Below are 21,601 nucleotides of genomic sequence, written 5' to 3'. Positions count from 1 at the left end.
CTGAGGGTCCTCGGGGCGGCGCCTTGGAGCCCAACGGGGGCCTCGCGCGGCCGCTTCTTGGGTCATGTGGTCCCATGGCGCGGATTCCCGGACTCGGCTCCTCTGCCTGGAACGGGCCCCGCGCATCCCACCCACCATGACATTGTCTGCTGCTCCCGGTCAGTGGCTACTTCGGCTTCAACTGCAACAACACACGAGCCCAGCATCGCTACCAGCCCGTGTAAACTGCCCCAAACTCAGCGGCAGAGAGCGGGACTTCAGCCACAGAGCGGCCGGTGCCTGGACTGCATCACCTGTCCCCCCAACTTTCACCCCCAGGCTTCCCCCCGCGGACCCCCCCCCCTTCATCCCAACCGCGCTCGGAGGGCAGATACACTGACAGTCCGGGGTCTCTGGCGCCTGTCACCGCGCGCCCGCTTGACAAAAGGCATCAATGAGATGAAGCCCCCCCCGTCCCCCCTGCGGCTCTTCCCCCGCCCCCCCCTCGCCACAGGAGCGCCCCAAGCTCGCCAGGCGGGACTCTCCGCCCCGTCGCGCGGCCCCTGCAGCTGTCCCGGGCACCGCCCCCCCCCCGAAGTGTGTGTGTGTGTGGGGGGGGGTCTCCGGCTCTGCTCCTGCGGGCGAGGCGGTGTGTGCGTGTGTGCGTGTGTGTGTTCCGGATAAGCAGCCTTGAGCCTGGCGAGAGCGGGAACTAGGACCCAGGAGCAGCCCGAGCTTCGCCACGGCAGGATTGACCTCTGAGAAAGGTCACCTGCGCCCCCCATCACGTAGCGGTACGCTTGCGCAGTCGGACTCCCGGGTTACCGGCCGAGGGGCGCACGCGCACTGCGACCGAGCAAGGCAAGATGGCGGCCGGTTGCGTCTCACGCTGGCTGGCGGAGGCGGCAACCGCTGCCGGGAGCTGCCGGGCGGGCGGCGGGGAGCCGCGGCGCCTGGCGCTGGTGTTGTCGCTTGCCCGCTGGCGCAGCGTGGCCCCAGTCGCCTCCCGCGCGGCCCTGGCGCCGCGGATGGGACACCGCTCCGGTAAGAGGCCGGGCAGCCCCGGGAACGACAAGCGCGTCTCTGAGGACGAGCGGAGCGCCACTCCCCGCACCCCCTCTCGCCGGCCTCGGCCGCTGCGCCTCCGCCCTTCCCTGGAGGCCGGCCTGACCCTCTGCTTGGCTTTGCGCAGGGACCCGACCGCTTCCTCTCGTCTGGGCGGCCTCGATCCACACCAGCCCCTCCAGCAGCAGCAGCAGCAGCAGCCGCAAAGAGGATTATTACCAGATCCTGGGAGTGCCTCGCTCGGCCAGCCAGAAGGAGATCAAGAAGGCCTATTACCAGGCAGGGCCGCTTCTCCGAGGGGATGCAGGGCCTGAAGCGTCTTTTCCCTCTCCCCCTTTAGGGCTGGCATTGTGTCCTAGGCCTTCTCAACCCTGCCTGAATCCTTGGCTTAAAATAAGTGCTGAATAACAATTGCTTAAATAATGATTGATATGCAGAAATAATAATAATTGCTTAAAAGCTGGTTTCCTTTCTATTTCTGTTTACTCCATATACTAAAAACCAAAGGAGTGGTGAAATAAACAGCAACCTCCCATTTGGACTGAGATTTGTCATAAGCCTATACTATATTGGATGATTCTGACGTTCCCAGGCCTAAGTGTTTGCTGCAGAACCCACGGAAAAGAGGAGGCTGACCTCGTGGGTGGGCATAATCCCCAGAGCTACTTGCGGGATAATTGCTAGAATAGGAAGAACTGTCTCTGATCCAGCAAGGCTACTGTTTTATTCTTTGGCTACTATTGCTGATAAAGACCACATAGATTTATCCTGTTGCTTTAAACCTTATTTTGTTCAATTCGGCTTTTTCAAGGCCATCTGAGGATTCTGAACACTACAAACGTGCTGTGCTCTGTGTATATGATTATGATCTGTGGTAGAAATGAAATCTTAAATACTACACAGGCAGAAATATCCCAGAATATAAAAGCTATTTTAACAGTTCAGTATAGGTGATTTAAAATTCATGGCATGAATTCTGAACACATGCACAGGAATGACAATCTCTTGTCCACTATTTTTACTTTTGTGTTTTTGTTCCTTTGCTTAGCTTGCCAAGAAGTATCACCCTGACACCAATAAAGATGACCCTAAAGCTAAGGAAAAGTTTTCTCAGTTGGCTGAGGCCTATGAGGTAGCGTACTTGCTCTCCCTTTTACCATCCATGACTTGGGAACTGCCGCCCCCATGACTGAGCTCTTGTATCATTGGCAGGTCTTGGGAGATGAAGTAAAGCGGAAGCAGTATGACACCTATGGTACAACGGACTTTGGCTTTGGCTCTGGCTCGGCAGGTTCCGGGCAGCAGTACAGGCACACTGGCCCAACTATTGACCCTGAGGAGCTGTTCAGGAAGATCTTTGGGGAATTCTCGCAGTCTCCTTTTGGAGACTTTAGCACTGTCTTTGACCAGCCCCAGGAGGTAAAGATGAATTGCAGCCCAGGCCACTGCAATGGTGTGTAAAGTCCCTTAGGGCTTTCCTTCCTCCTGCATATAAGTTGAACGAACGAACGAACGAACGAATGAATGAATGAATGAATAATCCTATGTAAATGATCAATCTTTAGGAACTACCAGATATTCACAATTAATAAATAAATTAACTCCTCCATGATCACTCAAATTGAGGTTTTGCTGTCTTAACAGGGAGGGGGAAAATTGAAGGTGCATTTAACAATTACAACTTTGCCCACAATCATGGCTAAACTGAACATTATTTGTATTCAAATTCAGTAGTTATCTTTTTTTATATTTAGATTTTTAAGAGGGAAACAATATTGCAGAAATCTGTTAACAAAGATGGGTTTCCAAGAGAAAATACTGTGAAGAAGTATGTTACAAATTAGATTTTTGAATTATGATTAGCAAATTTGATTTGTGTTGGTCTTTTTGGTTGGTTGGTTGGTTGGTTTGCTTTGTATCAACATGTTGACTTCTGGTGATTGCCAGGACTTGTCCCTGCAGTTTTCTTGGCAAGATTTTCTTTGCCTTCGTCCTAGAGCTGAGAGAGAAGGGCTGGGTGAAAGTTGCCAGCTGTTTCTGTGCCCACGGCAGGATTGCAATTTGCGACACCCCCCACCCCACCCCCCCACCCCCCCAGTGTTTAGCTCTGTGCCTTAATCACTGCACCAGAACGGCCTTCTCTCTGTTCATAAATATAATTAATTTTCTGAAACGTTTTTCTCAATCTGGACAGATCTGTATTCTTCCTTTTGTTCTGCATGGTATGCAAAATGTTGACTTGGAATTGTGAGCAACAAATACTGAATATTTTTCTCTTCTGCAGTACGTCATGGATCTGACGTTCAGCCAGGCGGCAAAGGGCGTCAACAAGGAGATCATGGTGCAGATCAATGACACCTGCCAGCGCTGTGATGGCAGAGGGCATGAACCGGGCACCAGAGTGGTGCATTGCTCCTACTGCAACGGGACTGGCACAGTAAGGGCAGGGCAGGTGTGGGCAAGCTTTGGTGCAGGGAACGACTGGGCACCTTGGCGCTTTAGAAGAAGAAAGCCGATTCCTTGCTTCAGACGGTTATGAGCCCAAAGGGTGATGTGCTGGCTGTGGTCCAATTCCCCCCCCTTCCTGCTTGGAGGCTTTGGTGGAACTCCTGGGCAGGCGCTGGGGAGGCCAGTACAACACAGAGGTGAAGTTGCCTGGCCCCTCACCTCCCTTGTCTCTTCTCTTGGGCAGGAGACAATCAACACAGGCCCATTTGTCATGCGTTCGACATGTCGCCGGTGTGGTGGGCGGGGCTCAGTTGTAACTAACCCGTGTGTGATTTGTCGTGGCTCTGGCCAAACCAAGCAGAAGAAGACAGTGATGGTCCCGGTCCCAGCGGGTACGTATACACGGCCGAATGCCCCTAGGGCAGCGTAATGCCTGCTCTTCTGAAGGGAAACAACAGGGAGGGAGGGAGGGAGGCCCGTCCAGAAATTAGAGCTGGGCAGCTCCAAACAGTAGGAATGCGACCCCAGTGTCTCCAGCCTCCAAGTCAGGTGCCGGATGGGAGGTAACCCCGGGTGCCTTTGCTTGGATCTAGGTGTGGAGGATGGGCAGACGGTTCGGATGCCTGTCGGAAGGAAAGAGATTTTCATTACCTTCAGGGTAGGTGGCCACCTGCAGCTTCCCCTTGTGGTGCTGTGCCCAGAGCCCTTGCTGAGTCCGTGCACTGTCCCCGGTTCCAGGTCCAGAAAAGTCCCGTGTTCCGGAGAGACGGTGCAGACATCCACTCGGACCTCTTCATCTCCATAGCGCAAGCTGTTCTTGGAGGGGCAGCAAGGTCACCCGGCCTGTATGAGACCATCAACGTTCTGGTACGTCCCCTGCCACAAGCGCAGAATGAGAGAAGTGGCTCTTCTGTGGCTCACCGGTCATTAGAGGCCCAAGAAACACGAGGGGGGTGTTACCCTTCCCCACAGAAAGCGGCGCCTCTTTTCCCGTGGGAGGGGTCTGTCTGGGCTCTTGCATGGAAAGGATCAGGTTGGCCCTTCTGTTCTGCAGCCGCGGCTGCGGCCATTTACTGCTCCGCTGGTATTTTCAGTTGCCCCCATTTTGCTTCAGGAGAAAATTGACACTTTTTGTGATGTTCTGTGTAGAGCCCACGGAGTTAAATCCTGGAATGTCCAGTCCCACGAGAGCTTTGGCACCAGTGGCTAATTTTCCCATTTACGAGATACTCTTAGTTCAGGAGCATTGAGTGAAAAACAGCTTTAATCCCCCCCCCGTGCTTTTCTAGATCCCCCCCGGCATCCAGGCTGACCAGAGGATTCGGATGAGTGGGAAGGGGATTCCAAGGGTGAACAGCTACGGTTACGGAGATCACTACATTCATATCAAAGTCAAAGTCCCCAAGTAAGTGAGAGGACTGGGCCTTTCTTAGGGACAGGGTAGAGGAGGTCACTAGTGGCATGAAAAGCAGGGAGGAGGAGGAGTGTGTGAGTCTGTGGCTTTTGCAAAATCCCCGCGGCCAGAGAGACTGACCTTCCCCCAGAGCCCTCCATTGACCTGTCCTATTGCCCCTTCTCTGCCTCGGCTGCAGGAGGCTGACTGACCGCCAGCGAGCCTTGATGCAGAGCTACGCTGAGGATGAAACTGATGTCGAAGGGACCGTGAATGGCATCTCCAGCACAACCACGGGTGAGGCTGTTGAGCGGTCGGATCTTGGCTGCACAGGTCATCTTTGGTTGAAGTTGAACTGCCGGCTCCGGCCTTGAATGATGGTGACCGTGGTGGAATTCTGAAAGGCACGGCCTTCTACTCGGATAGCGCCACAATTTCTCCTTAGGCAGGAAAAGGTCACTCTTACTGGCGTTGGCCTCACAGGGTTATTTGTCCATCTGCGCTTTGCTCAGTTTTCTGGGCTTCCACAACGCACAGAACTTTGCTGACCCCTGAAGCCGCGTTAGTGCAGCACGGCTGGCTGGTGGTGGAGTAGGTCGAGTCCCCCAACTCAGAGCGGTTTTTGGCCTTCCTGCAGTGCTTTCGCTGTCCCCCAGTGACCCCCCAGACACAGTTATCTGATTTCCACGGATTGTATGCTCACCACAAGACCCTCGGGGCAGTCTAGCAAGTCCCCCAGGGAGAGCGGAGGTGCTTTGCTGTCACATACGGACGTTTCTCTATGACACTGACTGTCTTGGGATGCACAGCTTTGTGGAGATCACAGTTTCGCCATTGGTGAGAGAATAGAGAGGCCAACGGGTAAGCGATAGAGATAAAACTCTAATGAGGAGGCAGCCAGGTTCAGGAAGTGTCAGCCTGACCAGGTAGATGGCATGACGGGAGCTGTCACTTGGACGCTAGTCACGGCCTGAGGAAGGGAGGCACCTTTTCAGCTTCAACTCCCCCACCCCCCCTCCTCCTCCCCCAAGGCTGGGGAATGGTCCGAGGTGAAGAGGACAGGGACCCTCCTCACATAGCATGTACTGACCAAGCTCTCTGCTATTTGTGTCTAGGTGGCAGGGGCACGGCTAGCAGAGGGGCAGGCGAGGAGGAGAGGCCTGAGGCAGGGGACGGCACAGAGGGATTCCTAGCTAAACTTAAGAAAATGTTTAGCTTCTGATTAGCTGCGCCAGAGGTAGGAAGCCTCTCGTGGTCTCTCCATGCACAGGTCTCTGTGGTCGCTGTTTGCAGAAATGGGGGAAGGAGGGAGGATGAAGCTGTAGGGAAAACCTCCCGAGAGAAACGTTTATTTATTAATTGGATTATAAATTATAAACCTTCCTTCCTGGGGACTGGACAGACGGCCTGGTGCCTCTGGGCCTTTTCCTGCGCCCCCAAGCTGCTTCCTCTTGCCCCCAGCACTCCCAGGGCAGCAGCCGAGCGCCCCCTGGTGTTAGTTGCACTAGTGACCCCTACTACCCGTGCAGAAGATTGTATTGCTGTGTTCCGTTAAGCCTTCCTCAGGGCTTCCATCTATGAGTCCTCCCCAAAACACTGCCGCAAATCCAGAGCCTTAAAAGTGACTTTGGGGGTTGGGGGCACTGGACTCCTGGCTTGGCTGTTGAGAGATTGGGGGACTGGAGGGGTGCAGTCTTCGGGCAGCTCACAGGCGTCCCTCTTTCTTTGGGCTCCAGGTAAACGTTCCACTGGAAACTAGATGAAGGGGCAGCAACAGTCTGGAAGGCGGGAGGCCAGGCTGTGGGACTGAGGACGGACCTCGCTGAAGCTCCCCTGAAGGAAGAAGGCCTCCCTCCAGATGTGAACGACTGCAGCATGATGGACCGGGGGGGGGGGGGGGAGTGGCGAGAGGCAGCCCTTGGCCTCCCTGGACTTGTTTCTCTGGACAGAGCAGACTGCTGGGGGGTGGGCGGGCGGGTTCCTGAGGAGCAGAAATAAAGTCTCCCTTGTGCCGAGTGCCGAGTCCTCTCTCCAGCTTCCCCCGGAGGGCCCCCAACGCCTCCCTGCGCCTCCCCCCTTCAGCCACAGGGCCGCCTCGGGGGGGGGGGGGGCTGGGCTCCAGGAGGGAAGAGCGGGCGGGGTCCGGAAGAGGGCGGGAGGTTGGGCAGGGGAGCCTTTCCCGGGAGCTGGGGAGATCCCCGGGGCGGCCGGCCGGCTTCTGCCTCTCCGTTGGGAGGAGCGGGAGGCGTCGTCTCGTGGTTCGGCGGGCGCCTGCGCAGAGCCTGGAATGGCCGCTCATCTGGCGTCTCCGCGGGCTGAGGACAGAGCGCTGGACGAGGTTGAAGCCTGCCCTGCAGGGGGCGCTGTGCTGGCTCCCGGGGCTCCTCGTGCATGTTGAGCGCGCTCATTGTCCGCGTGACAGAGGGGGGCGGAGCCGGGCGGGCGGGCGGGGGCAGCGGAAGAGCCCTGGGAGGAGGAGGAGGCGCGGCGGTGGCGGCGGCGGCTGGCAGGTAACCGGCGGGCACGGAGGGGGGTCGGCCCCGCGCCCGCCCCACCGCGCGTCCCTCTCGCGTCCGTCAGGCTCAAGGGCGCCGGGCTCTTTTCGGGCAGGAGTCGGAGCTGAGGGGAGCGGAGCGCAGCCGGCCAGGCGCCATGTCGAGCGAGGCCACCGAGCTGATGGATGAGCCCGAGAGCCCCTCGTACGAGGAGGAGGAGGAGGAGGAAGAAGAGGAGGAAGAAGAGGAGGAGGAGGAGGCGGGGGAGGAGAAGACCACCAGGTAGACTCTCCGGGGGGGGGGAGGCCTTTGGGGGGGAGGGAGGGGGGTCCCGGCCGGATTCATCCCGGAGCCCAAAGCGCCCCTGGCCCCCCCACCCCCATGGGACCGCCCGGAAGGTCCGGCCGAGGGGGCAGAGGGCCAGCCTGTCTCTGCTCAGCCCCACAGACCTGTCGGAGCTGCTGAAGGAAGGGACCAAGGAGGCCCACGACCGGGCTGAGAACACCCAGTTTGTCAAAGACTTCCTGAAGGGCCACATCAAGCGGGAGCTCTTCAAGGTACAGCCCGTCCCCGTAGCCCTTTGGGGGCAGGAGAGGAGAGGCCCTCAGGCCCTGTCCCACTGGGGCAGGAGAGGGTGTCCTTCCCTGCCCTCAGCCCGCCCCCTGGGAGGCCTTTCTGGGGTCCTTGAATGGATCCCTGCCCCCTTTCTCTGGCTGACCAAGCCTTGGGTCCCAGAGGGGTCAGCAGGGCTCCCCTTTGTTCCCCGGCAGCTGGGCACAGCGGCCCTTTACTTCACCTACTCTGCGCTGGAGGCGGAGATGGAGCGGCACCAGGACCACCCCAGCTTCAGCCCCCTGTATTTCCCCCTGGAGCTGCACCGCAAGGCGGCCCTGGCGAGGGACCTGGCGCACCTGTACGGGGAGAGCTGGGAGGAGAAGATCCGGTGCTCGGAGGCCACCCAGCGCTACGTGGACCGCATCCAGCACGTTGGGCAGCAGGAGCCGGAGCTGCTGGCCGCCCACGCTTACACCCGCTACATGGGGGACCTTTCTGGGGGGCAGGTGTTGAAGCGGGTGGCTCAGCGGGCCCTGAAGTTGCCCAGCACCGGAGAAGGGATCAACTTCTACATGTTTGAAAACATTTCCAACCCCCAGCAGTTCAAGCAGTTGTACCGAGCCCGGCTCAACGCCCTGGACGTGTCCCAGGAGACCAAGGAGAGGATCGTCAAGGAGGCCAACCGGGCCTTTGAGTTCAACATGCAGGTGGGTATGTGGCTGCTGGATTTCAGGGCGCCTGCACGGGGGCTGCTTCCCCAAGGCCAGTTGACCTTGTGGGGCTGCCTTCCGCGGCCTCCCTGCTCAGCTCAGCCGAAGCCCTGGCCGGCCAGAATTGGGTGCCGGGTTCAGGTTCCTCTGTGGCCCTGGGGAGGAGCATCTTTTGTGGGCGGCCAGGAGACCTCCAAGGGCGGCCTGCCTCCTGACATCCCAGGGGACGGGCCTGGCGCGCAGAGACGGTGGCTGCCTCGGGGCAGCTGACTTGTTGTCTGGCTAGAGCCCAGAACAGCCCTCAAGGGCTGGGCCTAGGTGAGCTGAGCACTCCTGGCAACCTTGGACTTTGTCTGCAGGTCTTTGAGGAGCTGGACAAGATCGGGGCCTTATTACCAGAAGAAGCACAAGATGGCGGCCTCCCAGTGCATGATGGGAAGGGAGATATGCGCAAGTGCCCGTACTATTCCCCGAAACTCGGTAGGTCCCCCTCTCCCCCCCCCTCCCCGGCCCCCTCCAGCCTCTAACGGTCCTCTTTCTCCTCAGCCGGCTCCAAGGACGCGGCCTGCCCCTGCCACCTCGCCCTGGCTGCCCTGAAGCAGCCCACCGTCCAGCTGGCCCTGGCAGCCTGCGTGGCGGTCACTGCTGGCATTGCAGCCTGGTACGTGATGTGAGACTGGGCACCGGCTGCCCATTGGCCCTCGGAGGAAGTGCTGCTTTTCTCCATTGACAGAAGTGGACTTTTAATGCCGGATTTAATTGAGGAAACATTAAACCCAAACCCAGTGTACCAATGCCTGTGTGTCCAACCATTAGGAGCAGAACGGATCAGGAAATCCGAGCTGCTGCCTTGGGGGGGAAGGGGGGCTGAATGGGTGGAGCTTTTCTCTCTTGCTCACTACTTCGCGTGGGGCAGGGGGGGCGGGCAAGCAGAACACACACCACCCCCGCTTGGCTGCAGGAGGGGTCTCCAATTTGTGGCAACGGTTTAACCTTCATGTAACTCGTAGACTCTGGCGATGCCTCCGACATAATAAAACTGACCTTTGGTTCCTGCAGTTTGCGTGATTTGGGGAGGGTCCTTTCAGGCGGGGGCAGTCCTGCTCCTTGGCCTCATGAACAAGAGCCTTCCCTTGGCACGCGAGGGCCGGTGAGCGGGCTGCCCCCAGCCTTCTGGGAATGCCAACAGGAGGGTCCGAAGGAGCTCCTCCCCGCCGCCACCCCTGCCTCCTCCGCCCCAGACAGCACACACAGCCGCCGAGGGTCAGTCTTTTTATTTGGTTACAAACACGGAAGAGCTTTGAGAGGATAAACTGCCCCCACCCCTGAGAAGAGCGCTTTCGAGAGCCCCCTCAAGCCCAGGGCGGACCCCTCTGTGCTCAGCAGCCTCAGTGGGCAGCCCTTGGCCAAACGGGGGCCTGGGCAGCAGCAGCACACTCACACGGGGGGCAGGGGGGGGGAGGCACAAATGCTTGAGGCCGGGCAGCTCAGGCTCTGGGAAATTGAGCTGGGGTCTCGGGCCTGCTGCCCCCTGGGGCCCCCTGTTCATCAGGGTCAGGCCGGGGCTTCTTAGCCAAACTAGTGCAAACGGTGTGTGTGCGTGGGCCTCTACGGGGTTTTCCTCTTTCCACAAAGTGGTCACTACATTTACTGCCTGAAACAAGAAGCAATCACAAAGGGGAGCTGCACATCATTGGGAGGGGAGGGCCCCCCCGCACTCCTGCAGTGGGCAAACGGGGCCCAGGTCCAGCTAAAAGAAGGTTGAGAGAAGCGGCTGGTGCACAAGGGAAGGGGTGATGGGGAGGGGGCCCTACACTTTGGCTGGGCCTCCTCCTCCCGCACCAGGTCGCTGAGCAGCTCTGCTGGGTGTCACAGCTCCTGCAAGCGAGAGGCCGGTTGGCTCCTGGTGCCCGGCCATAATCCTCAAAGCACAGGGAGCAAACCGGCCAGCCTCTTGACGCGCAGGGAGCCATCGCTGATGTGGTAACCGACAACACAGAACGCAGCCTTCTCGCTTTCCCCTTGGGAGAAAGAGAGGCCCAGAGCAGGCAGCAGAGGAGCCAGTCGCTGCACCTGCCTCCACAGAGGGGGGGGGGGGGGCAAAGACCACAGGGGAGCAGGCTGGGTCTTCTTTGGAACTACCCCAGTTAAGGGAAGGCTGGGGGACTGCGCACACCTGCTCCTTGGGAGGGGTCTGCGTGGGAGAGGTCTATGGTGGGCATCCCTTCCAGGAGACAAAGGGATTGGCTGGACACAAAGTTCACTAACGTCCCTTCTAATCACGTTTGAAAATCATTCATTTAAACATTTTAATGCCAATCTTCAGAGGGACAAGTTTGAAATGTCACACAGTGAACAAATATTTATCCTGAACAAAAGAAAAATTGTAAGTTTCAGAAAAAAAATCGAAATGAAAGGCAAAAAACCCAAATGTTTTGAAATAGTTATAAACAAATGAAGACTCCAGAAAATTTGGAATATTGAAAGTTCTACCCTAAGATTTTAAAATTAACTATACAAGAGACCCTGTGATTAAATTGGACAATAGAAGGGATACGGGCCCCCAAAAAACAAAAATTCCAGCTTGTCTTTACGATTTACAAATTTATACAAAATACTGTTAACATTTACATTAAATATCTTTGAAGAATAGGATGAGAAATCGGTATTATCAGTAGCAATGTCTGTTTCTCTGGATAGACTGTCTAGATGATGAATGACAGACAAGTAACACATTTCACCTGATGCAGAAATAGTAGAAACAGGAATATTGGGTCGGAAAGGGTGTAGATTAAAAAATAGGCAAGACAGACTGGAAACACAACAGAACTGGAAACACAACTGATGGGAACAAGAACGGGTGGCAAGGACCTGGTGCTGATAAATAATAGGAGTTGGTTAAGGCTTAGGAAACCCCAGGGGTAAATGCAGAAGGCAAAGGGAGACAGTGGCTGGACCATGGCTTTCCCGAGGGTTTCCAAAAGGGGCCTGTCTCTTAAGGCCCCAAAGCAGCCATGGAAAAACAAGCATCAATAGGGTTGGAAGTAAAACAAAAGGGACATGTAGGGTTAAAGCAAGGCTTGCTCTTATAAACCTCTGGCTTATGGACTCTATGGACCTTTGGCTAAAACTAGGCCTGAAAAGCTGATGGTTTATGATTCCATGTATGGAAGAGAGGGGAAGAAAAAAATATTTGCAACTCTGTAGAGGGCAATGTGAAGTGCGCTTTTAGTTGCGATGAAAACGGGAAACTACATGTATTTTTCTTTTTCCTTTTCCCCATTTATCTTTTCCTCACTTTGTACTTTTATGTTATCTTTTTATGACTTTAATGTGCTCCTACTATTATATTTAAGCTCTTTAATTTTAAAAAAAATTAAAAGGGAGTCAAGGGCGCCTGTGCTCCTTTTCCCTCTACTTGCTGCAGATCAGGGCCCAAGGTGTCACTGCGGGGAAGGCCCCGTCCTCCCACCTAAGGCGGCCCCAGCCAAGCACAGGCAGCCCCCTGCCGCGGGAGAGGAGCCAGCCCAGCCGATCCCCCACAGCCTCTCTGGGCAAAGGGAGCAAGGGAGCAGGGAAGCAGGCGGGAAGGCAGCAGCCCAAGCAGGCCCCGCTAGCACATGCGCTTGTAGGTGTAGATGTAAGCCTTGCAGTTGGGGCAGGTGTGGGTCACGTCCTTAAACTCATCAATCAGGCAGGGGATGAAGCAGCAGCCCAGGTCACACCTGGAAGGGAGAGGAGACGTGGTGAGGACCAGGGGGGCACGGGCCCCAGATGTCCCCTCCCTCCACCGGGGGTCCGCCTGGCCGTCTGCCTCAAAGGAACGGGCAGGCTGCCCCCCCCCCCCTCTTACCCGATAAAGCAGCAGAAGAAGCCCAGGAGGAAGTTCATGAGGCCGATCTCATGGCTGGTCTTGGTGGTGATGGCCTGCTGGCAGTGGGGGCACACGGTCGGGACGGGGGCCGCCTGGAATATCTCGCCCTGCAGGACCGTCACAGTGGTGGCAGTGCCCGATGGCACGAGCAGAGTTGCCGTCTGCCCTCCCGCAGGGGCATAGGGGCCGGGAGGAGGGTAGTAGCCCATGGGGGCGTGGGGCCCCGGAGGCACGTAGTAGCCGCCTACAAAGGAAGGGAAGCGGGGAGGGGTTGAAGGCCCAGGGGCTCCGAGGGGGACGGCCACCCCAACCGGCCTGTCCCGATTCCTCTGGCCTGGCTGCGGCCGGAGCTTCAGGGGGGACAAAGGCTGGGCCAGGGGCTGCGCAGGGTCTTGTGGCCTGGGGGCCAGAGCCAGCCCCTCCCTCACCTGGGGCCCCTCCTCTGAGGCTGGAAGGGTCGAGGGCAGCTATTTTTTGCTGTGCCTGCTGTTGCTTGGAAGGGAGATTTCTATGCTGCCTTGACCGTTCAAGCACAGGGCCTTCTCTTCCGCTACTCCGGCCACCCCCGAGTCTGACCCTGGGCGGCTTTTAGCCGGGCACATGGCAGGGGGGTTGGAAGGGAGCCCTCCCCGTCGCCCAGGCCACTCACCGGGAGGGAAGTAGGGCATGGAGCTCTCGGCTGGCACAGGGGGGGGCACGAAGCCCGGCTGGGGGGGCGGCATTTCCTCATAGGGTGGGGGGCCAACATCGGAAGGGGGCTGCAGCACGGCCGGAGGGCTCCTGCCTGAGAAGGGGGGGGGAAGAGCAGACGGTCAGAGGGAGAGGAGGGGCCCTGGGGGGGCCAGGGGCCACAGAGAGAGCCTCACCTGCAGGGAAGCGGAGCCCCTCCTTCTCTTCCAGGGGGGGCGCGGATGGGCCCCCGGGGTAGGGCGGGGGAGGGTCGCTGGACATGCTGCAAGAGAGGGAGGGACGGAGGGAGGCCGAGCGGTTGAGACAGGGGGTGGGGAGGGAGGCAGCAGCTTCCGCCCCCGAGACCCCCCCGCCAGGCCAACCACCCTCCTCGCGCCAAGGCCTCCCGCGCCCGCCCCGACGCTCCTCCCGGCCCCGCGGACCCCGAGCCGAGGCGCCTCCCGCGAAGACCGCAGGCCCAGCAGGAGCCCGGCTGCCTCGCTCGCCCCGCCACGGCGCGCACCCGCTGGGCAGGCAGAGACCGGGGCCCGGGGGCGGAGCGGCGGCGGCAGGGCGGGGGCTTCCTCCTCCCCACCCCCCCCTCCTGCCCCCCCTCCCCCCGGGCGGCACCTGCAGCGGCGGCGGCTCCGGCGCAGGAGGGGTGGGGCGGGGCGCGCGCGGGGAGGCGGGGCGGGCGCGAGGGCCGCCGGGAAGCGTAGTCCGGGAGGACGGAAGGCCCAGCATGCCGCGCGCCCGCCCGCCCGCCTCACCTGCGCACCGGGACCGGCACAGCGGGGCGGGGCCAATGCAGATTCGGGATACGCCTCCCGCCCTGCCCCCCGCCCCCCGGGGCCGAGACGCGTGTCTGCAGGGTCGTCTGAGCCCGGCGGGGGCGGCGCGGCTGACCGGGAGCCCCGCGGTGGCGGCTTCCCCGGCGGGCGGGCGGGCGGGAGGCAGGGAGGGAGCCGGGCCCGCCTTTCCCCGGGGCCCCCGTCCCGCCCGCCGCCTCCGCCCCCCGCGCCGCGTTCCGGGTCTCCTAGCAACGGGGAGAAACTTTCCCGCGAGCCGAACGCGGGCGCCTCTGCCGCCTGTGCCTGTGCCGCCTGAGCCGCGAGCCTGCCGGGCGGGGCGTGGGGAGCATGAGCCGCGACCTGTCGTTCGTGGAGCTGATCAACCTGGCCATCGGCTCCCCCGAGCTGGGCCATGTCAACTTCAACGCGCTGCACCTCTTCCTGCAGAGCCTGGTGGAGCATCTGCGGCTGCAGGACGTGCGGCGGGCGGTGGCCGAGGAGGAGCTGGACTTCCTCCCGCCGGCCCCCGCCGGCCCCCCCTCGGCCGGCCCCCCGGCCGCCGCCCCCGCCGAGCCCCCCCCGGAGAAGCCCCGCACCCTCTTCCACCAAATGCAGGAGAGGATCGGCGCCATCGAGCGGCAGCTCCGCTTCCTCAACGCGCCCCCGGACACCATCGAGCTCCTGGCCCGCACGCAGGGCTTGGGTCAGCCGGCGCTGGACATGTGGCAGATGATGCAGCTGAAGAAGAAGCTGGAGCTGAACGAGGAGGGCATGACCAAGGTCAGCACCCCCCCCTACGGGCCCCCCCTTTGCCTCCCTTGTCTGCTCCCCCTGCTTCCCCCGCTGAGCCAGCCCCTCCAGAGGCAGCAGGCAGTGCTCTGAATCCCTGCCCCCCTCCTCTCCCCCCCCCCTGTTTCCCCCTCCAGGCCATGAACACACTGCAGGACCTGCTGAGCAGCATCTGCGGGCTGCAGAAGGCCACCGAGGGCTTCCAGGAGGAGCTGGGGCAGCTGAAGGAGGAGGTGGCCCAGGTGAGAGGGCCGGGCCAGGAGGGGGCTCTGGGGGCTCCCTCCTGGCCCGGCTGCCCTTCCCACACTGGCCTTGCCATTGACAGATCAACGGAGACGAGATGAAGGAGAGACTGCTGTGCCTGGACAGACAAGCCAGGATGATGGAAGAAATGCAGGAGCAACTGGTGAGAGGATCCTGAACCCTGGCGCCCCCCTCCCCCCCCCGGGCCCATTAGCCCAATGCCCGACCTCCCTGCCGCCCTGGCCTCTCCGCTTGCCCCTTGCAGCCGCCCGGGTCAACCCTGCTGGCAGACGGAGCGGGCGAGGCCTTCAGGTGGGCAGGCAGAGGGTGGGACTTCAAGGACCAGCCGGGCCTCAAGAGCATCTGGGCAGTTGCTGTACCCACCCAAAAGGACAGAGGGGCCCTTCCTTCCTTCCTTCCTTCCATAGGGGGCACCGGACATTTTAATCAAAAAGATACAGAATGCTCAGGGCTTTCCTCGTCCCCCTTTCGGCCCCTGGCCAGACAGACCAGGGGAGGCTCCAGCCTCTGCTGCTTCTGAAAGCAGACCCTCCCCAACGGGCTCCACCTTCTCCTCCCCCCTGTGGGCATAGGGCCTGGTGAAAGAGAGGGTCAGCCGGTCTGCAACGGCCTCAAAGGTGGTCTCCTGGAGTGCCCTTTGCGAGACGCTCACCGGCAAAGTGAGTATGTCACCCACACCCTGAATGCCCCCGTGGGCCCCTGGCCCCTCCATGCCTGCCCCCTCCCCTTGGCAGGAGGGGAGCAAGCCCCCCAGCACAATTCGCATCTTTAGACTAATTGCATCCTCTTGGCTCACCTGGGAAGGCAAAGGGCAGCAAGAATGGGGGGGTCCTTGCTCGGGTGGGGGTGGGGTCAGTCCCTGCAGCCAGCTCCCCCACACACACACACTGCTGATGCCCTATGGCTGACCAGCAGAAGAGACCCCTTCCTCCTGTCCCACTCTGGCATTTCAGACCTGCGAGGAAGAGGAAGAGGAAGAGGGCAGAGATGAAGACGAATGGGGCAGACAGAAAGCGGACCGGGGCAGAGAAGAGGAGGAATGGGGCAGAGAGAAAGAGGACCGGAGGAGGGAAAAAGCGGAGCAGAGCAGAGAAAAAGCGGACCGGGGCAGAGAAGAAGAGGAATGGGGCAGAGATAAAGAGGGCCGGAGGAGGGAAAAAGTGGACCGGGGCAGAGAAGAAGAGGAATGGGGCAGTGACAAAGAGGGCCGGAGGAGGGAAAAAGCGGACCGGGGCAGAGAAGAAGAGGAATGGGGCAGTGATAAAGAGGACCGGAGCAGAGAAAAAGCGGACCGGAGGAGGGAAAAAGTGGACCGGAGCAGAGAAGAAGAGGAATTGGACAGAGAAAAAGCGGACCGGAGCAGAGAAAAAGTGGACCGGAGCAGAGAAGAAGAGGAATTGGACAGAGAAAAAGCGGACCGGAGCAGAGAAAAAGTGGACCGGAGCAGAGAAGAAGAGGAATTGGACAGAGAAAAAGCGGACCGGGGCAGAGAGAAAGAGGACTGGGAAAGAGAGAAAGAGGACTGGGAAAGAGATAAAGACGACTGGGGCAGAGATAAAGATGACCGGGGCAGAGATAAAGAGGACTGGGGCAGAGATAAAGAGGGTCGGGGCAGAGATAAAGATGACCGGGGCAGAGATAAAGAGGGTCGGGGCAGAGATAAAGATGACCGGGGCAGAGATAAAGAGGGTCGGGGCAGAGATAAAGATGACCGGGGCAGAGATAAAGATGACCGGGGCAGAGATAAAGAGGGTCGGGGCAGAGATAAAGATGACCGGGGCAGAGATAAAGAGGGTTGGGGCAGAGATAAAGAGGGTCGGGGCAGAGATAAAGAGGGTTGGGGCAGAGATAAAGATGACCGGGGCAGAGATAAAGAGGGTTGGGGCAGAGATAAAGAGGACCGGAGCAGGGAGAAAATGGACCGAGGCCGGGGGAAACAGGACCGAGGCAAAGAGAAGACAACTCGGGAGATCCTGGCCGTTCTGGGCCAACTGCCTGAGAAGCACGAAGCTCTCGTGAAGCACATAGCTCAGCTGGAGGCCCAGTTGAAGTACCCAGCAGGCCCTGCAGGTGAGCCTGAGGATCATAGCACCTATGGGGGGGGCAGGTGCTGCTCCCTGGAGGGAATTGGGATGGTGTCCAGCTGGGGGCGCTGTCTCCCGGGCCCCAGAATTGAGGCCCTCAACCTGCTTTGAGTTCTGCAGGCCTAGACTCAGGTGGGCTCTCGTTCCTGCTTAATACAGCTGGGGGGGGGTCAGCTTCGACGCCCCTCCCCAGGGTGGTTATGTCTGAGCAATCTGGCACAGGTCCTTCTCTGCCCCATTTCTAGCGTTGGAAATGCCCCCCGAGCTGAAGACGCTGCTGGAACGGATGGAGACACTGCAAACTCAAAGCCAGCAGGTGACCCCAGAAGCATAGCCGGGCAGGGGACGGGCGGTGTGTGTGTGGGGGGGGGGGCAGGGGGCTCTGTGTGAATATATTTCCACAAACCAAGCTACAAAGACAGAGGGGGAGAGAGAAAGATTGTCCATATTGGGGGGAGGGACTGTAGGATTTGCAGGATGCTAGAAATTTAGGGACAAATCTCCCCCTATGGTCTGGACATACTCCACAACCCACTGCCCCTGGGGGTAGGGGGCCCGTCAACCAAGGGGACAGTCCAGTGGGAAAGGGGGGTCTCGGGAAGCCCCCATTGCCCTGGGCAACAGACCCCCAAAGGCTTTCAGAACCCTGCCTGTGGGGGGCCCATTGCAAATCAGGTCTGGGCCTGCGTCCGCCTGGGCCTCCTCCTCCTCAGGGAAGGTGCTGGTCAGTGCAGTGGATGGAGACGCTGGCTTCTTCCTCAGGGAAAAGAATCTCTGCAGGAGACCCTGGAGCAGATGGAGAAGCTGAGGGAACAGTTTGAAAACCTGCAGCAGGGGGTGGAGATGCTGGCCAGGACCACCACGGAGATGCAGGTGAGGGCCCCGTACGGCCACTCGGGCACCGGCAGGGAAGCCGCAGCCGGGGAAGTTTGAGCAGCACAGAAAGCGGAGGTTCTGCTCCCTCTGCAGATCATGCGCAACCTGTTGCATCAGCTGGAGGTCAAGAAAGCCGATAAGGACTCGATCCAAGAGGAGATGAATGTGGTGAGGAGTCGCTGGGGACTGGAGGAGGGAGACGGCCTCCCACACACACACACACTCTGGGGTCTCTGGGGCAGCAAAGGGACGGGCTGCGTTCCAGCCTGGACTCAGCCTGGTCTCGGGCAGAAGAGCCATCCCTGCAGGGACTTCGGCCGGCCTGCCCTGGGACCGCCAGGGATTCAGCGAGGCCCTGCCACGGTCCACCTAGCGGAAACCTCTTAGGAAAAGGGGCCACTTTTTCCGGAGGAGAGGCAGCCACAGGGCCTTTAAGGGGGGGCCTTCAGCTGGTCTGGCTTCCTTCTGGCCCTGCATCCGTAGCGGCCCTTTCTCCCCCGCACCCCCCCCCCCGCCGGGCAGTGGCTGTCGGGCAGTCTGGTGCCAAGACCTATCCACATGTGTGTGTGGGAGGGGATTGGGGGCTGTTCTCTCGTGGCCCAGTGACCTCCCCCGCCCTCCTCTGGTGGCCCCGGGGGTTCAGAGCAGCAGTGGGGGGGGGGCGGCTCCCAGGTCAGGTGGGTCCTTGGAGGCCCCGGGGGTCTGCCTGCACGAGAGGCTTCTCCGCCTGCACCAAACTCTCCGCGAGCCCCCCCGGTTGAGAGCAGCCCTGCTGTGTCTGCCCCAGAAAGCGGACAAGAGCGCGCTGGAGGCCATGGTGAACCACGGGCAGCTGCAACTGGCCACCCGCCAACTCAGCGAGATGATGCAGGACCTGCTGCAGAAGATGTCCCTGCAGGACAAGGACTGGCAGAAGGCCCTGGAGAAGCTCTTTGTGGACATGGACTGCAAGGTGACCCCTCCCTGCCCCCCCTGCCCGCCCCCAGGGGGCCCCCGGCTGCCCCAGAGCGCCCCACTCAGCCCCCCTTGCCGCCCCACAGCTGGACCGCCTGGCCCTGGACCCGGTCAGCCGGCAGTTGGAGGAGGTGTGGAAGTTCATCAAGAAGTACCTGACGGAGGGCCCCCGCTTCGATGCCGACAGCGCAGCCGGCTTCAAGAAGTGAGGAGGGGGCGGCCGGGCATGGGGGGGGCTGCCCCACTCTCCTGTGGGGCCGGTGGAGCTGGAAAGGCAGCCTCGGCTTGTGCCTTGCAGGCAGCTCTTTGAGAGGGTGAAGTGCATCTCCTGCGACCGGCCAGTGACCATGATGACGGGGCCGTGAGTATCGCCGGGGCCTCTCGGAGGGAGGGGGCGTGGGGGGGCAGAGGAGGAGCCGCCTTTGCATCCGCCCCGTGCTTCTCCCCAGGCACATGATCACCGTCCGGAAGGCCACGCTGAAGCCCCGCCCAGTCAGTGCCGGCGGCTACGAATACCTCTTCCACCAGCAGAAAAGGTCAGCGGCCTGGCTGGGGACACTGGGTGGGGGGGCTCTCTGGGCAGGAGCTCCAGGCGCTGCTCTCTCTGTACACGCCCAGAGGCTTCGCATTCCCAGCCACCGACCCCCCCCAGCGCTGTGCCCCCTTTTCCGCCTGCCCCACCCACGGGGCCTGTGTCTCTGGGGCCGGGAGGGGCTGCTGAGCAGGGCCTCTGGCTCCTTCCCAGGGACCAGGACCTGAGCGAGATGAGCGGCAACCCCCCTTTGCCGACCTGCTGGCAGTGCCAAGCCCAACAGCAAGCGTGCGCTCTCAAGCACCGGGCCCAGGACTTCGCCACCCTCTACCCCTACGGAGACCCCACTGCCATCACCTACGACAACGTGAGCCACCCCAAGGGCCCAGGGAGAGCCCACTGGGTGGTGGTGGGGAGGTGGTCCTGAGCCTCTGGAGATGGGGGGCTCCTTCCAGCTGCTCCCCTGCTGGCCCTGCGGTGGGGCAGGAACTGTGGCCCAGAGGTGGCTCCTTCCCTTCCTCTGCATTTCTGGTCTCAGACTGAGGTGGACATTCTGGGGGTCAACGGAGTCCTCTACAAAGGCCGAGTGAGCTCACATGCAGCCGAGAGGACGCTAGCCCTACAGAAGGAATTTGCAGGTGGGTGAATTGGCCGCCTCGTGCGTCCCCTTTGCTCAGCCTGGCCTCTCTTGGGGTGGGGGGAGGCCTGCCTCTCCTCCTGGGGGAAGCCCAGTGGCCGGAGAACCTGTGGGCTGCTCTGGCTTGCTCTCAGCTGCCCCTCCTGCATGCCAGGGGTCTTGCCCCCCCCTCGCAGCCTGGCTGTTGTGCTTCTTCCCCACGCAGCTCTGAAGATTCCCCGGCCTCCGACAGGGGTGCGAATGGAGAGGGTCCGCTCGGCCTTTGCAGACGTCAGTGCGGTGCCCTATCCCCGTGAGTTGGCCCCTCCTCGGCCAGGGCGAACGATGAGCATGGGGGGAAATGACTCCCGGGAAAGTCGCCTGACCCTAACTGCTTCCTCCCCTTTCCAGCCTCCGCCCTCCGTCGAGTGGGGTCTGCAATAGCCAACGGCAACCAGCGACTACAGCAGCTCAGCTGTGATCCTGTGGACCGAAGAGCCATCGGTGCCGACTTCAACGAAAGCCACGTTCAGAACGAGAGGGACGTTCCAGGCCTGTGAGCTCAACCTCGAGCGGCTGCCTCTGCCCCTCTCTCCTTAAAACACCCACCGGGCTCCTCTCAAATGGGACGGGGTGGGGGCAGAGGCGGAGGGGCCTGGTGGCGTTCCCCCTTCCTCCCCTCTCAGCTGGGCTACCTGGGCCGGGCCCTTTCGCCACCAACCTCCCTGATGGTGTCTTTCTAGGGGCACACGCAACTTGTAGCAGACGCCTTCCCTGGAGATTTTGGTCCTCCGATGCCGTAACGGAAGCAGCTGCTTCTCGTCCATCTGGCACGGAGGCCACAGACTCGTCTGGCGTCCGAGGGAGAGCGGCTGGGTCCACCACTACCATCGTGCCAGACCTACGTGGGACGTTGTTCAGCAGATCATGGGCGAACATGGTGCTTCTCTCTGTGGACCTCCAAGCAGAACATTCATTATGATGAGGACAGTGAACACAAGCGTTGCAGGGACCAAGATCGGCCAGGGATTCCAGTCTGGGCCCCGGCGTCTTCAGAGACCTGACCAGTGGGCCTCGCCTTCCCTTTCTGCCCGGGGCCTGGAGATATTCCTGACACTGTCCCGTCTCAGCCACGGCACAGGAAAGAGAAAATGATTCTATAAAGATTCTTTTTCTACATGCTATGAACCGCTGCCTCTGTCCTGCCAGGAGCCCCCGCTCTTTGTCCCGCAAGCCAGCAGGTCCCAGCGAGGGAGGGGAAGGCCGAGGGAGGGGGACGGGCGTCCGATACAGACCAGTCCAGGCTGGGGGGCAGCGAGAAACAGGGAACACTAGGGCCCCACACCTGGAGGGGTCGCGCGGGACAGCTGGAGCCTTACTCCCCATTCCCTTCCCCTCCTCCCGTTCCCCGGCAGGGCCCACAGGAGCCTCCGCTCTTGACCCGCGTCCATGGCCCTCGGCGGCCGCTGAGTCTGTCCAGGAGCCCCCTTCCCCCACTCCCAGAGGG

General features: G+C 60.5%; 4 protein-coding genes across 7 annotated transcripts; 3 read left to right on the top strand and 1 right to left on the bottom strand.

Moving 5' to 3' along the window:
- Positions 1 to 28: 28 nt before the first annotated feature.
- On the top strand, positions 29 to 6,901 carry DNAJA3 (DnaJ heat shock protein family (Hsp40) member A3). 3 transcript variants are annotated; one of them, XM_070761540.1, is made up of 12 exons: positions 29 to 158; positions 1,172 to 1,323; positions 2,093 to 2,176; positions 2,257 to 2,463; positions 3,329 to 3,481; positions 3,737 to 3,884; positions 4,086 to 4,150; positions 4,231 to 4,359; positions 4,782 to 4,897; positions 5,085 to 5,182; positions 6,001 to 6,122; positions 6,622 to 6,901. In XM_070761540.1, exons 1-11 carry the CDS (start codon positions 65 to 67, stop codon positions 6,105 to 6,107), a joined length of 1,353 nt encoding a protein of 450 aa, XP_070617641.1. In that variant the 5' UTR covers positions 29 to 64; the 3' UTR covers positions 6,108 to 6,122; positions 6,622 to 6,901. The 3 variants fall into 3 exon arrangements, with proteins under 3 accessions (XP_070617641.1, XP_070617642.1, XP_070617640.1); XM_070761541.1 differs by lacking the exon at positions 29 to 158 and adding an exon at positions 767 to 1,023; XM_070761539.1 differs by lacking the exons at positions 29 to 158; positions 6,001 to 6,122 and adding an exon at positions 795 to 1,023.
- A 430-nt stretch (positions 6,902 to 7,331) lies between these two features.
- On the top strand, positions 7,332 to 9,699 carry HMOX2 (heme oxygenase 2). Its single transcript, XM_070761550.1, has 6 exons — positions 7,332 to 7,395; positions 7,496 to 7,662; positions 7,820 to 7,937; positions 8,151 to 8,642; positions 9,005 to 9,125; positions 9,192 to 9,699. Exons 2-6 carry the CDS (start codon positions 7,538 to 7,540, stop codon positions 9,317 to 9,319), a joined length of 984 nt encoding a protein of 327 aa, XP_070617651.1. The 5' UTR covers positions 7,332 to 7,395; positions 7,496 to 7,537; the 3' UTR covers positions 9,320 to 9,699.
- A 1,225-nt stretch (positions 9,700 to 10,924) lies between these two features.
- Positions 10,925 to 13,962, bottom strand: CDIP1 (cell death inducing p53 target 1). Of its 2 annotated transcripts, none has more exons than XM_070761554.1 (5): positions 13,819 to 13,962; positions 13,386 to 13,471; positions 13,169 to 13,303; positions 12,499 to 12,763; positions 10,925 to 12,370 (listed from the first exon to the last, which is right to left on the bottom strand). In XM_070761554.1, exons 2-5 carry the CDS (start codon positions 13,468 to 13,470, stop codon positions 12,259 to 12,261), a joined length of 597 nt encoding a protein of 198 aa, XP_070617655.1. In that variant the 5' UTR covers position 13,471; positions 13,819 to 13,962; the 3' UTR covers positions 10,925 to 12,258. The 2 variants fall into 2 exon arrangements, with proteins under 2 accessions (XP_070617655.1, XP_070617654.1); XM_070761553.1 differs by lacking the exon at positions 13,819 to 13,962 and adding an exon at positions 13,632 to 13,736.
- Positions 13,963 to 14,244: 282 nt separating this feature from the next.
- Positions 14,245 to 21,271, top strand: C9H16orf96 (chromosome 9 C16orf96 homolog). Its single transcript, XM_070761530.1, has 17 exons — positions 14,245 to 14,759; positions 14,906 to 15,010; positions 15,094 to 15,174; positions 15,605 to 15,691; positions 15,986 to 17,102; positions 17,362 to 17,432; positions 17,879 to 17,989; positions 18,086 to 18,160; positions 18,780 to 18,944; positions 19,033 to 19,151; positions 19,245 to 19,307; positions 19,396 to 19,482; positions 19,692 to 19,845; positions 20,017 to 20,116; positions 20,321 to 20,407; positions 20,506 to 20,650; positions 20,838 to 21,271. Exons 1-17 carry the CDS (start codon positions 14,328 to 14,330, stop codon positions 20,854 to 20,856), a joined length of 3,018 nt encoding a protein of 1,005 aa, XP_070617631.1. The 5' UTR covers positions 14,245 to 14,327; the 3' UTR covers positions 20,857 to 21,271.
- The last annotated feature ends 330 nt before the right edge of the window (positions 21,272 to 21,601 follow it).

This window comes from Erythrolamprus reginae, chromosome 9, assembly GCF_031021105.1.
Source record: "Erythrolamprus reginae isolate rEryReg1 chromosome 9, rEryReg1.hap1, whole genome shotgun sequence".
Lineage (NCBI taxonomy): Eukaryota > Metazoa > Chordata > Lepidosauria > Squamata > Dipsadidae > Erythrolamprus > Erythrolamprus reginae.
Note: the sequence above shows the minus strand (reverse complement) of the source record. Positions and strands in the feature narration are given on the sequence as shown.

Bases quoted from the DNA above. Each gene is read 5' to 3' on its own strand.
- C9H16orf96 (XM_070761530.1), top strand. From the start codon at position 14,328: ATGAGCCGCGACCTGTCGTTCGTGGAGCTGATCAACCTGGCCATCGGC. The intron at 17,433-17,878 runs GTGACCCCAGAA...CTTCTTCCTCAG, and splicing joins TGCAAACTCAAAGCCAGCAG to GGAAAAGAATCTCTGCAGGA. The intron at 19,308-19,395 runs GTGAGTATCGCC...GCTTCTCCCCAG, and splicing joins GTGACCATGATGACGGGGCC to GCACATGATCACCGTCCGGA.
- CDIP1 (XM_070761554.1), bottom strand. From the start codon at position 13,470: ATGTCCAGCGACCCTCCCCCGCCCTACCCCGGGGGCCCATCCGCGCCC. The intron at 13,304-13,385 runs GTGAGGCTCTCT...CCCCCTTCTCAG, and splicing joins GGGGCTCCGCTTCCCTGCAG to GCAGGAGCCCTCCGGCCGTG. The intron at 12,371-12,498 runs GTAAGAGGGGGG...TCTCCCTTCCAG, and splicing joins TTCTTCTGCTGCTTTATCGG to GTGTGACCTGGGCTGCTGCT.
- HMOX2 (XM_070761550.1), top strand. From the start codon at position 7,538: ATGTCGAGCGAGGCCACCGAGCTGATGGATGAGCCCGAGAGCCCCTCG. The intron at 7,938-8,150 runs GTACAGCCCGTC...GTTCCCCGGCAG, and splicing joins TCAAGCGGGAGCTCTTCAAG to CTGGGCACAGCGGCCCTTTA. The intron at 9,126-9,191 runs GTAGGTCCCCCT...CTTTCTCCTCAG, and splicing joins GTACTATTCCCCGAAACTCG to CCGGCTCCAAGGACGCGGCC.
- DNAJA3 (XM_070761541.1), top strand. From the start codon at position 846: ATGGCGGCCGGTTGCGTCTCACGCTGGCTGGCGGAGGCGGCAACCGCT. The intron at 3,885-4,085 runs GTACGTATACAC...GCTTGGATCTAG, and splicing joins GATGGTCCCGGTCCCAGCGG to GTGTGGAGGATGGGCAGACG. The intron at 4,151-4,230 runs GTAGGTGGCCAC...CCCCGGTTCCAG, and splicing joins AGATTTTCATTACCTTCAGG to GTCCAGAAAAGTCCCGTGTT.